At 35.5% G+C, this 14,406-nt stretch overlaps 1 protein-coding gene across 3 annotated transcripts in view; it reads left to right on the top strand.

Moving 5' to 3' along the window:
• Vps13a (vacuolar protein sorting 13 homolog A) overlaps window positions 1–14,406 on the top strand; it is a 168,703-nt gene that overhangs the window by 108,823 nt on the left and 45,474 nt on the right. For all 3 annotated transcript variants that reach the window (XM_021151796.1, XM_021151798.2, XM_021151797.1), the window contains exons 45-52: window positions 835–995; window positions 5,330–5,433; window positions 7,490–7,772; window positions 9,246–9,641; window positions 10,043–10,147; window positions 10,257–10,403; window positions 13,204–13,332; window positions 13,742–13,875. In XM_021151796.1, coding sequence (XP_021007455.1) covers window positions 835–995; window positions 5,330–5,433; window positions 7,490–7,772; window positions 9,246–9,641; window positions 10,043–10,147; window positions 10,257–10,403; window positions 13,204–13,332; window positions 13,742–13,875 — 1,459 coding nt within the window. The remainder of the gene's footprint in view (window positions 1–834; window positions 996–5,329; window positions 5,434–7,489; window positions 7,773–9,245; window positions 9,642–10,042; window positions 10,148–10,256; window positions 10,404–13,203; window positions 13,333–13,741; window positions 13,876–14,406) is intronic.

Here is a 14,406-nt window from a genome sequence, read left to right as displayed (position 1 = left end):
GAGTAAGCACTTGAGTAAGATACTGAAGGCGGGATTTGAGTAAGCACTTGAGTAAGATACTGAAGGCAGGATTTGAGTAAGCACTTGAGTAAGATGCTGAAGGCAGGATTTGAGTAAGCACTTGAGTAAGATACTGAAGGCAGGATTTGAGTAAGCACTTGAGTAAGATACTGAAGGCAGGATTTGAATGGGGCCATCTGAAAGGCTCACTAGACACAGAAGGCTACTAAAACACAGTTGTTCTCATCGAGAAGTAGTGTTAACTGAAGGGGATTACTGCGACATTGTCTATGATGTCTATTACTTTTACCTGTCAGTGAGATTTAGTTTTAAGAGTGGGGAGTCAAATTTATGCAAATTCAGTAATTTCACTTCCAATATAATATGTACATTTGTTAAGTGCATATTTCATTAATCAAATCTAAGTTGTATCTTAAAAGTGACACAGTTAGAAAATTAAAATGGAAAACTACCCTCACCTTGCTGTCTTTAGCCTCAGGAAGACTGAGACAGTGCTTATCATGACAGCAAACTAGCAATAATAACTGTTGGATTTTACAACCATCCCTCTCATTACTGTTTGTTTTCTTAATTATCATGGTTTTAGCTTAAATTCCTAAGTGAGAAATTTTTTCAGTTGTGTTTTTGATAAAATGCTTTGAAGGATTAAGGTGAATATTGTCAAAATAGGTGAGTTCTTAAAATAATCCCTTAATGTTGATTATATTCAAAGGCTTTTTTCATTTAGTAGATGGTTATCTGGTACTTAACATACATTTAAAATTATTATGTGGTGCATTACAATTAACTCTGGAGTATCTGTATTTAATTTAGCGCCTGCTAACCACTCTGTCGCTGACAAGATCCCTTTAACAAAAGTGGGACGCCGTCTGTACACTGTAAGACACAGAGAATCTGGGGTGGAAAGATCTATCATTTGTCAAGTTGACACCGTTGAAGGAAGTAAGAAGGTGACAATCCGCTCACCAGTGCAGGTATGAAGTAAAGACGTTGCTTAGAGGACCTTTGTATGCATCTGTGTGAGGTGGGCCACGGATGTCAGCCTTGCAGGAAGGGAGCCCTGAGTTGATCCCAGCAGCACACACACACCTGTGCTGGCATACATTTGTAATCCCAGCACCCTGGGGGGAAAGGCACGAGGGAGCATCCTTCTTTGCCCAGTCAGTTTTGTACCTGCCTTGGATACAAGAAACCCTGTTTCAGAAAAATGGAAAGAGACATATTCGAGTAAATCGTTGCTAAAAGCTTACACACTGTTACAGAGACATTGCCAATGGTAAGCCTCTCATCCTGTGACATGAGCAGCGGGACAGTACCATTGTTCATAGAGCTGCTTTATACAAGGTGCTCAGTATTCTATCAAAGTCTTCAGCATATTTTGCTTAGTCTTTATACCATGTTTATATCTTAATAGTAAAACTTATTAAAGAAATTATAGACTTGTTGAGATATACACAATACAGCATATGAAGTTTTGACATAAAGATTCATTTCAGAAACCTTCCTAAGCCACCAAGGTAATGAATGTATTTAATACTCTAAACACTTCATTGTGTCCTTACTTTCTCATCCTACATATCCATTAGCGCAACGTAGTTATATGGTCTTAAATTTAATACAGGTGTAATAAAGAACAGAATTTGGCATTTTCACTCAGCAGCGTATGTAGCTGCACTGGTTACTGAGAAGTAGATCTGCAATGTGGAGAATACCACGTTTACATTTTGAGAGAGTCTTTGTAAATGGAGAGGAGGTGAGGTTTGAGGCTCCGAGTTTCCATTTGGTTTTCCAATTGCTCCAACCCAGATGATCGTTTTTCCCTAGATTGTAACTGGCTTTATCTATTGGTGATTTATTTCTGCACTCTTCTGTTTTTCATCAATCTGTTTATTGTTATGCCAATACCATACTTTCTTAATTACTCTCAGACTCAGAGTAATAAATCATAATATACCACTGTAATTTTTCCTAAGTTCTTTTAACTATTTTAGTTTCCTTTTTAAAAAATAATATGGGCTTTTTATAATTAATTTTTAATTTTGATTATCCATTACTATAAATCAGAATATAGATTATTATAATACTCATAGATAATGTCTCCTTTATTAGACTTATATACTTGTTCTAGTAGATTTCAACAATTACACTTGCAAATAAAGACATTTTTACTTAATATATGTTAGTTGATCTTCTTGTCATTTTTATCTTTATTGAAAGGATATAAACAAAATTATTTATGTGATAAGTGACCTAGATTTTCAAACATTAAGCAAAAATATTCCTATTATAAATCCTTGTCTTAAAAATATTAAATTTCTATCGCACTCTTAGATTTGGTTTACTAAAATTATGTTTAAATTTTTTTGCATTATTTCCTGAGCCTTAAGTCGACATTGTGTTATGTTTTAATTGGGAGCAGACAGTCCACAATCAGTTGGTGTCTGCATTTACACCAATTGTGGCTTTCTGTAATGACCTTTGTCTGCTGTAAAAGAAATTGCTTTGATAAGGGTAGGAGCGACATGTATTGGTGAGTATACAGTTAGGTGGCTGTTGGTTAGCCCCAGAATTAGAGCTTTCAAAATGTCTTGCCATTGTCATCATTGTTGTGGCTCAGGTGGGCAGAAATATTGATTTGCTTTTTCTCCCATGGCAACTAGGATGGGTCTTCTGTACTGTGAGAGCTAGTCTTCAGGAGGAGGCTTCCAGATCAGCTCCAGTTTAATTCCTTAAAGTTGTGTGTCTGTAGTGGACGGTGTTTGGTAGTCGGGCGTTACCTTCTATTTCTGGAAGGCACCCGGGACAATAACAATACCCTGTATCGTTTTGAGGGCTGTTAACTTGCCTTACCTACATTTTAAAAGGTTTCCTATACCTGGGACTGGGATTTTTATTAGTCTATAATTTTGAAAGGAACATGGTCTCCCAAAGTAGTATGACTTCAGTTAAACTGTGTGTGTGTGTGTGTGTGTGTGTGTGTGTGTGTGTGTGTTTATATATGTAATTTTAATTTAACATAATATGATTCTCCATGGCTTTTTTTATATGTGTAGTCATCTATAACACCTCAAACCTTTGCTTTTTGACCAAAGGATGCAACAATGTTACAGATAAGCAAAATACTTTAGAGATTTTTACCAAAATAATTCTTATTATTGACAATGATAATTTACTACATTTGGTATATTTTAAGTGGTTTAAAATTTTAATTTCTTGTATTTAATGAGGAAAAATAATATCAAAAATAAAATTTATACACTTGACCACACAGCATGTAATTAATAGTGTCAAGAATTGGTTTTAGGGGTTTTGTTCCTTTAGATCCTCTTAGTGTCCATGTTGATTTCATTGTACTGCTGTTGATGGTCATGAACATAGGAATTGTTCAGCAGAATGACTCAGCTGCAGCCATGTTTTCCATTAGTTTATAAAGATGAGGCAGTTTGTATCTATCACGTTAGAGACTCTGTCATCTGAGGTGAGGCACGGGCACTGGTGTTTGATGAGAGCTGCTGCTAAGTGCTCTGCTTCCAAAGCAGTAACTTGCAGTGGTTCCTCATCAGGGAAAGTCAAGGAACATGGAACATGATGGGATTCAGATATGTTTGAGCATGCGGTCCCCAACTGATGACTCTGTTTGGAAGGTTGTGAATATTTTAGAAACTGTAGTCTCTTTGGAGAGAGTTGTTCATGGTGGCAAGACCTTGAGGCTTTATATCTGAGACCCATTTTGTGACTAGCAGTGCAACCAGTGGCTGCAAACTTCTGCAACTATGCCCTCCTCACCAGGGTCGGCTGTGTCCCCTCACAGTGCAAAGCAAAAGACATCTTCCTTCTTTAAGCTGCTGCTTGTCAAGTATTTAGTCACAGATTAGTCACAGGAAAAAAAAAACACAGAGCACAAGATTAAAATGGACATTGCTGCAGTGTGTGTGTGTGTGTGTGTGTGTGTGTGTGTGTGAGAGAGAGATGTGTATGTGAGAGTCTGCAGTTGTGTGTCTATGCTAGTATGTGTGAGAGGGTGTATGTGAGTGCATGGATATAGAACAGTTTTTTATTATGTACTTACTATTCTTTTCCTTTCTTTTTCTTAGAATTATCTCTTTTTTTCAGCGTTACTGTCTTTTTGATTTTTAAAATTGTTATTATGTGTATGTTTTTCTGCATGTATGCCTGTATAGCATTTGCATGCCAGATGCCCACAGAGGCCAGAAGAGGGTATTGGATGCCCTGGGACTGGAGTTTAGGTGGTTGTGAACTGTCATGGGGGTTCTGGGATGAAACCCTGGTCCCCGTGAGAGCAGTTTTGAATTGGGCCACTGAGCCCTTGCTTCAGTGCCTCTTCCAAATGTTAAATTTGTTTATGTGCTAGTGTTTCCCGAATTAAATATGGTAGGAAAACAAGGAGACAGATTCAGGCCTCAGTAACTAGCTGTACATTTTAAACAATATTGGGGTCTTCGAATGTATTTACATCAGCAGTTAATTGAATATAAAATTTATTTATATAAAGATTATGATCAGCAGAAATGTGATTATAATTTTAACTGTCTTGACCTTGTGTAAGTAATTACAGATATGAGTTCATGTCCAGAATGCAGCATTTCACAGAACTCCTTCCTCCAGCTCTTAGATTTTTCTGCTTCTCACATTGTTCTCTGAACCTTGAGAGTTGAGTGAGTGAGTGTGTGTGTGTGTGTGTGTGTGTGTGTGTGTGTGTACTTGTACTGGGCAGATTCATACATTTATAAGGTATATTTTACTTACCATAACTCTCAGCTCTGTTCTCCCTTAAGTTTTGTTTATTCTTTGATACCTATTACAGCATATTTTTACCACATCTATCCCACACCCCATCTCCAAATGCTCCCTAAACACTCTCCTCTTAAATCCCTTTCCCAACTTCATGCCTTCTTATGTTTTGTTTTGTTTTTTTAAATAGCACATGAATCCCAAGTAATGCTGCTCTAATGTGCATCTGTATAGGACCATGCATTGGAACACAGACAGCCTACCAGGGACAGCACTCCTGAAGAAAACTGGCTCTCCCTCTGCCCCAGCAGCCATCCCTGACAAAGCTCCCCATCTGGGGTGCTGCCTCATACACTCCTCTCTTGTCTGTGGTGGAATGTTGGGTGGCTTAAAGTTATAATTTCATTTTCAAAAGATAAATAACTGTGTGTTTGCTTCTTCTAATTTATATGACCAAGCTGAGGATTGCCTGATCCTTTCTATGTTAATACATAGATAGACATTTTTAAAATATCTTTTCTTATTTGAGTATTAAAAATATTTTGCTATTTTCCAGATTAAGAATCATTTTTCAATCCCAATTTCCGTTTTTGAAGGAGATACTTTATTGGGAATTGCTTCACCTGAAAATGAATTTAACATACCATTAGCATCTTACCGGTGAGTTTGTCTTTTTAACTTACCCTAAACTATTTTAGAGAATTTTCAGTTTCAGATTCATTATAGATATTTTTTTGAATTATCAAACTTTGACTATCTGTACTCTTAGATATCTAATCTTGATTTCGAGGTACCTAGGCATCTTCTCTAAAGTAAAAATTATTGCATTTTAACCTGCACATTATTTATACTTTTATTAATACAGTTATTACATATTCACATGTTCATGCGTTTTAAAATGTCTAAAGTAACATAATATGGTTTCTACATTTGCAGACTGAAATGATATTTACTTTTCAAAGTTTTATAGTAGAAGTTTTAAAAATTTCTTTAGAAAGCAGTATCATTTATATGTGTCTATTAGTAGTTTGGGAATAGAACTGTAATATTAAATATTTAAAGTAATTAAACTTGATGTAAATGTTATATTTTCAGAAAAATAAATTATGATAAAATAAGACTTAACATTATATCTTTTTGTATCATAATAAATAATGGTTTTGGAGATTGAATTTTAACTGGAAGATACCTTCTGTAGCATTCAGCAGTATAGCTTGGCATTTTGGAAAGCACACTAACTGCTTGAGCATACTCAGTTTTGTACTTTCAGTTATATGTTCTGGTTGGTGCTTAATAGGCCCTATAAGTGTTTTGATATCCAGGCATCTTGCCTCATGCCTATAATTCCAACACTTGGAACTTGAGCCAAGAAGCTGCTATAAGCATGAGGGTAGCTTAGGGTCCATAGGGAGTTCCAAGTCAGCCAGGGTGATGGCTTCAACCTTGTTCCCAGAATTTAATATAAATAAATAATGAAATAAACAAATGCTTTGACAAACTATGAATGTGCTGGCCTTCATTTAAGGGGATTTAATTTTATGTAATACTAGAAATCAGAATGTAAAGTAGATTCAAAGTTAGATAATATAGAGGTAAAAAAGACAAACTGTTTTGACATTAGTTTAGTGTGTGAATCAGGAGAGCATATTTAAATATCACCTCTGACTCCAGAGCACTAGTAGCTGGAAGTCACAAGAAATGACAAAAAGGTGGAAGGTTCAATGTCCCATTGAGTCAAGTTACAGTAGCATTACATGTAACACAGAAATACAGAGAAGATGTTGAAACTTGTACAGCTAGATGTTAGGAAAATGATGAGAGATAAAGACTGTTCTGACAGATCATCCATAAGAGATAGTTAGAACTATAACTAGATTGACAGATGAAAGAGAGGATTAGTTTAGAAGCAGCGTGTTTGCCCAAGAAGTACAGTTTTATCCCCAACACTGTGGAAAATGGTAAGTTAATTAATTAGTTAACTAACAATTTTATAATACATACAAAGATATGTCTTAAAAATGATTCTTGGTTGTAGCTTAGTTTTAGAAAGTTATGCTTAGGGCTGGGGAGATTGATCAACGGGTAACATGCTAAGACGTGAACTCTTGAGAGTCATGTAAAAGCTGTGTGTGGCAACGTGTCTGTAATCACAACACTGAGACACAGGAGGTGACTCTCTGGCTTGGAGGCAGCCAGTCTACCAAACCGGAGCTCCACATGGTTTCCACGTGCAAATGCATGCACCCTCACACACATACACGGACCACATGTAAATGCACACATCCTATATACATGCACACATTACATACACTTTTCTTCAAAAATATTGAAATTTAAACATATATTGAATGTATGAATATTGAAGCTTGTAGTTATAATAATCATTAAAATAGTTTGGTGAGCCTCTGGAAGATGGGTTTTTGGTGGTGCTTGCTGGTTGGTTGGTTTTATTTTTTGGCGGTGTCGGAGGTGGGGGTGTTTGTTTTAGTTTTATTTTGTTGTTACTTGTTTATTTTGTTTTGTTTGTCTGTTTTTGGAGTCAGGGCCTCCCTGTGTAGACCTGGCTGTCCTGGAACTATAGACTGTGTCTACACTATGCTGGCCTCAAACTCAGAGATCTGCCTGCCCCTACCTCCTCCACAAGCCACTGCCACCTGGCCTAATTTCAGGTCTCTTAAAATGTTTTTAAATTTTACTTATTATATTCTTGGTGCAGATCATCCCTTTCCCTGGTGCCAGAAGGCCAGGACTACCAGCTATGTGAAGGAATCGACTTTGAAGAAATCATAAAATATGATGGACAGCTTCTGAAGAAGAAATGTAGATCTACAAACCCTTCTAAGAAATCATTTGTTATTAATATTGTCCCAGAAAAGGATAGTTTGACTTCCCTGTCAGTGTATTCGGAAGATGGCTGGGACTTACCATATGTGCTGCACTTGTGGCCACCCATCCTCATCCGCAACCTTCTGCCCTACAAAATCGCTTATTACATCGAGGTACGGCCCAGCTCTGAGTGCTGTCCTGTCTTCAAGGTGTTAAGCCTCATTCTTTTCAAGTTCTGAACAGAATGGTTTGAAGCTGTAACAGAGGTTGCAGCATTATTTAATAACAGGCATTTACCAAATGAAAACTTTCATATCATGTTTTAAAAGATAATTTAGGACCTGCAAGCCTGATGACCTGAGTTGAGTGTCCACAATTCACATGATAGAGAGAACCCACTACAGAAAGTGCTCCTGTGACCTCCACAGCAGGTCGTAGCATGTGCACACACGTGTGTGAGCTTTGTTTTTCACACATATAATAAATAAACTAAACTAAAACATTTTCCAAAAAAAGGTCATTTATAAGAAAAGATTTTTTTATTAATTTATCTTAGAAATAAATCTATTGAACTGTACATAATTATGTACAAATATGGTATATGACTTGTACAAAAATGTGTAGGAATGTATCATAAATGGCATATAATCACCCTCTAAAGATGGCACTTATTTTGTAAGATTTATTTTTCAGTCTTTTGATATGAAGTTCAGATGTTGTATGTTTAAGTATGATAGATAATGAATTACAAAACAACTGAGGGCATTGATATTGAAGTGATATTTAAGTGCAATACTGGGCTGGTGAGATGGCTCAGTGGGTAAGAGCACCCGACTGCTCTTCCGAAGTTCAAATCCCAGTTCCAGAGTTCAAATCCCAGCAACCACATGGTGGCTCACAACCATCCGCAACGAGATCTGGCGCCCTCTTCTGGAGTGTCTGAAGACAGCTACAGTGTACTTACATATAATAAATAAATAAATCTTTTTAAAAAAAAGTGCAATACTTACATAATTAATGCTTTACAGACAGTTTTATTTCATATAAAGATGCTTTTTTATTAAGTACTGTCCATTTTAGATTAAATAGGGTTTTTTCTTTTCTAAGTTTTTTTTGTAAATATTTTTAAATACTTCTCAGTATAATAAAGTAGCTCTTCACTGTTGTCTGTTATTCTCTGTAGGTTTATTTAGCTCTGTGAGTTACAGTATGTTTACAGTTCTGCGATGCATTTTTAAGTAGGAGGAATTAACTTACCTGTGGTTATATTTTTAATGTGACAGATTACCATAATGATAATAGTTGATTCTTGGCCATCATGACTTGTAGTTATATCCTAACTCTAGCAGTTACTAACTTATGTTTTAGGTAGATTATATTTTTTGTATTTATATATTTGTATTAAATGGAAATAGTTATAAAACTAGCCGTTCATAGTAGTTTAACCTATATCATTTTATAGGTACAGTAGCCCAATGTAGATCAACCACTGGGGTAGATTTACAGCTTGAAGAACACTGATGGCTTGTTCTGACAGTTATTTCAAGAAGAGTTCTGGGTGGTATTTTGAAAGACTGAGTGCATTTGGAAGTGTGTTTTTCAGAAGCATGTTTAAGTTTGGTTTTTGTTTTACTTTCTTACTCCAGGGCATTGAGAACACTGTTGTTACTCTAAGTGAAGGACATTCATCACAGATCTATAATGTAGAAATGGACCAAGCCAAGCTACACTTAAAATTACTTGACTATCTTAATCATGATTGGAAAAGTGAATTTTATATAAGATCTAGTCAACAAGACATCAATTTCATCAACTTTACCTGTCTCACAGAAATGGAAAAGAGTGACTTGGATATTGCTATCCATATGACTTACAACACTGGTCAGACAGTTGTGGCATTTCATAGTCCATATTGGATGGTCAATAAAACCAATCGGATGTTACAGTACAAAGCAGATGGAATTCACCGAAAGCATCCACCCAATTATACAAAACCAGTTCTCTTTTCCTTTCAGCCAAATCACTTTTTTAACAACAATAAGGTGTGTGTCATTTTTTCCCCTAACTTTTCCTCTTTAAATAAACATTCTGTTTCAGTTTTTAGATCTTTGACCAATAAAATCTGAAATTTAAATAAATATTTGAGGTTAAAGGGTTAGCATCGCTGGGGACAGTAGCACTTACAGCAAATCCCAGCATTTGGGAGGCAGGAGGATGTTGATTCTTGATGCTTGTGTATGTATGTACATGCTAAGTTAAATCCAGCCTGGATCTTAGAAATATCTAACCATAAAAATACTGTGAGCATTTAGTGTTAAGAAAAATGTATTACATTATTCATATATTTTTGGCTAAAATGTGCAAGGCTTTTGAGTTTGACCTTCCACATCGCATATAGCTGGATGGTATATAAATTATAATTTATCTCAAATTCTCCCCCTAGGTTCAGCTTATGGTAACTGATAGTGAGCTTTCAGATCAGTTTTCAATTGATACTGTTGGTAGTCATGGAGCCATTAAATGCAAAGGTCTGAAAATGGAATACCAAGTAAGTTTCTTCTGTGCTAAAGAAACTTTCATTTACATTGTATCTATTAGATACTTAAGTTTTATAAGTGTACAATGGTTTTCAAACAGTTTTCATGTTTTGCTTATAGGTTGGTGTCACTATAAATCTCAGCAGTTTTAACATTACCAGAATTGTGACATTTATTCCTTTTTATATGATTAAAAACAAAAGCAAATACCATATATCAGTAGCAGAAGAAGGAAGTGATAAATGGCTTTCTCTTGACTTAGAGCAGGTATGTAAATGAATTTTATAATGTACTTTCTACTCCTGTGTACAATGTACATGATAGACATATATGAAAATACCACAGGGAAGCCTGACTTGTAAAGTGGAAGTATGCAGATTAAAGCATTCTTCTTTTAATTGTGTTTTATTTTTAATGTTACATTCCTTAAATTATCATACAGTTTTAATTCTCCTGCACCCTAATTTTGTTTCAGTTCTGTCTTAGGGTTTTACTGCTGTGTAGAGACACCATGACCAACACAACTCTTATAAGGGCAAACTTTTAATTAGGGCTAGCTTATAGGTTTTGAGGTTCAGTCTGTTATCAAGGCAGGGAGTATGGTAGTGTCCAAGCAGACAGGGTGCTCCAGAAGGAACTGAGAGTTCTACATCTTCTCCCAAAGGCAAACAGGATAAGACTTAACTCCCACGTGGCTTCGGGAGGAGGGTCTCAAAGCCCACCCCCACAGTGACAATTTCCTTCAGAAGGCCACATCTACTCCAACAAGGCCACATATCCTAATAATACCACTTCCTGGGCCAAACATATTCAAATCATCACAAGTTCCATGAAATGTTACTGACTTCTAGGCTTTACCTAATTATTAAAAAGTGGGCCTTTGCTCCCTAATGTTACTGAGCTTAAATATGACAAGAGACCTTGCAGGTTCTGATAAGCTTGGTTAAATAACCATAGTAGACATTTGGAAATAACTAGAAGTATAGATAAGATATCATTCAAGAGCAGCAATTAATATTCTTTATGAAGCTGATGGAAATGTCTTTATATGCTAAGTCAAACTTATTTCTTGAAAGAAGGTAAGAGTCACTTAAAGTTTTCATTTTGTGTCAGGTAGCTGGAGGTGTTTTCTAATTGATGAACTGAGGTTTATGCATTATCTAGATTTAACGAGCTATTATTCTAAAGTGGTAAGATGTTAGACAAGTGTTTATTATTTCTATTCATGACTCCTTCCTATCTATAAGAACTATTCTTGGGCATATCTTGAAGTTTTAAATTTTCTTCTAGGGTTGAATTTGAAGTAAATGATAAAAGTTTTTTGTCCACATGAGTTTTAATCTTTTTTTTTTATTAGGTATTTTCCTCAATTACATTTCCAATGCTATCCAAAAAGTCCCCAATACACTCCCCGCCCCCAGTCCCCCACCCACCCATCCCCCCCCCTTGGCCCTGGCTTTTTTTTTTTTTTTTTTTATGCCAAGTTCTGGTCCTAAAGTCTTACAACTTTGCTACCAATATCTTTAGTTTCTATTTTCTTGAAAATTATGCTATGATTCTCTCATTTCTTTAGAGGTAACAAGGCTTCTCTGCTGCATTATATGTTTTTTCTCTTTTATTAATATATTGCTATATCTGTATATGAGTTACTGGTTATTTTTCCTGAGTTACTTACACATCTGTGGATTACTGCTGCTTCCTGTAAAACATGAAACTAATGTCTCTTTAAACAGTAATTCTGTTTCATTTTAAGGTCTACTAATTTAAGCTTCCATAATGCCTAAAGTTTTTCCTTAAAAAATAGATTGGGGACCATGAGATAGACTTCTTAGCAGCATGGATATATTTAGGCTTAGATTTAAAAACCTATGTTAATAAAGGTTCTTAAACACTTCAACCTCCATTATAGTCCACTGGCAAAGGTGAGGGAGGATAAAAGGCTAATGGACAAGGAGGACATGGACCTGTTTAGAATTAGTTCTTTAGGGTGATTCCAATCTCTATGTCAGCAGTCCATTCCACTAGCCTTATACCACGCACAAATCAACAGTGGCAATTGGATTCAGAAGAAACCATGAGGCTCCGCCAATCGGCCAGCATCCACAGGAGTCCACAGAAGTGGCAAAAAGCCACGAGACTATCACCAGAAGTTCTTTGGTGCATTTCTTTCAATGAAGCCACAACAAATGATCTTCTTTTCAGAGATCAGCTAAATAAAAATAGCCCAATGAAGACCAGCAAGGCGCACCAATGCCAGAGCATCATCCACTGTCTGTTATGTTATACTCTTTTCAAATATCACTCGCCTCCCTAGCCACCTGCTCCAGCAAAACTTCCATGCCTTTTCACCAGGCAGCTTAGAATTCTAGATACATCTATATGGTGGTAACTATAGCTTTCTTTTACCTTTGTATACTTTGTAGACATATCTTTTCTCTAATTTATAACATTCTCATCTTGCATATTTTATCACTCACAGATAATGTGAGTGATTTCAAAAACTACACCTATAGTGTTTTTCAATTTTTATTTTATCTTTTTCAGTCTTATCTATGATAAATTTTCTTTTGCTATCATAAAATTTTGCATTCTTATTTGACTTGTAGTGATTATTTTAAGATGTATGGCCAACATTATTACCTCTTGTTAAGCTTACTCTCTCCTTTCCAGGTACAAAGGTTAAAAGAAAAACAACAACAACAAAAAACAACAACAAAAAACAACAACAAAAAAAATCTTGGCATATTGTCCAGTCTTAAGAGATCCCCTACATAGTACTGCATTGTTATTTTATATGTTAGGTTATTAAACATTAAAACACACTGTGAAACTTGGTCTCTAAAGGAACACCAGGCTTGAGGATGGTTAGAATGCACAGCGGTTTTAATATATTTACTTCCTCATTGAGAATAGGTTTCTATGAGTATTGCTTCTATTTTGAGTCTTGCAGTTTCAGGAGTGATGGCAGCAGAGTGGACAGAAATGTTTAAAGTTTACTTGCTACTCTCTAAAGCTATTAAATGACATAAGTATTTATGATGATATCTACTTAAATATGTGTTTTTAGAGTATCCCCTTTTGGCCTGAGAATGCCTCCAATATTCTTCTTATTCAAGTTGAGAGGAGTGAAGATCCTCCAAAAAGGATATATTTTAACAAACAAGATAATTGTATTTTATTGAGACTGAATAATGAGGTGAGTGCTTTGTTTTGAAATCATTATTTTGTGTATATTATTGGAAAGACTAATGTTTACATTTTAGTGCTACACTTTGCTTTTTGTAGCAAATAATTTTCTGATAATTTTTCTCCTTTACTATAAATGAGCCATCATTCATTTTTATGAAAGAAATGTACAATAATTTTTTATATAGAAAGTTGGCAGGCATGTCTAGAGTAAACCCTGGGATATACTGAAATTTCACTTGCATATAATATCATTAACTATCATTTTTTATCATTAACTAGAAGTGACAAAAGTCTGGACTGTCTTCTAATTGTTCACAAAAAGCTAATTGTAAAGTTATGAATAGTTTTATTATTAAATGCTATCAGTTAATATTCTGAGCAAAATGATCACATTAAAATTTTTTCCATCCTTTAAGCTTGGAGGTATTATTGCAGAAGTTAATTTGGCTGAGCACTCTACAGTTATTACATTTTCAGATTACCATGATGGAGCAGCTACATTCCTATTAATAAACCATACCAAGAGTGACCCTGTTCAGTACAACCAAAGGTGAGGAAATTGTCACAGTACTGTAATTTATGATTAGCATGTTTGGATGAGGAAACCGCAGCTCCTTCTAGCAATTCCTTAAGAAATTGCTATTAATGTTATTATTGTGTTTTGTTAAAAATGATTCCTTTTATTCAATTATATAGAAGTTGAACTGATTTTGTAATTAAAGTCACTTTTAAATGAGTCAAAGACACATGAAAGAACTAAAGTCCTTGCCACGGATATTAGTCATTGTGAGGTCTGCTGAAGAAATACCAGAATCAGTCAAGGGTCTTCAAATTTTGCCTTTTGTCTTTTGTCTTGTTTTGGTGTATGACATTTAAGGCAGGATCTCACTATGTAGTATAGGCTGACTTTGAACTTAGTATGGAGTTGGCAATGTCCTTAAGCTCAGGAGATTCACCAGCCTTGGGGCCACTAAGTACTTGGTGTATGTGTGTGAACCACCACAGTTAGCTAATTTACTCTGTCTGACTCTCCTTCTTGATCTCTCTCTCTCTCTCTCTCTCTCTCTCTCTCTCTCTCTCT

This window comes from Mus caroli, chromosome 19, assembly GCF_900094665.2.
Source record: "Mus caroli chromosome 19, CAROLI_EIJ_v1.1, whole genome shotgun sequence".
Taxonomy (NCBI): Eukaryota; Metazoa; Chordata; class Mammalia; order Rodentia; family Muridae; genus Mus; species Mus caroli.
This window is presented reverse-complemented; position numbering and strand designations above follow the sequence as displayed.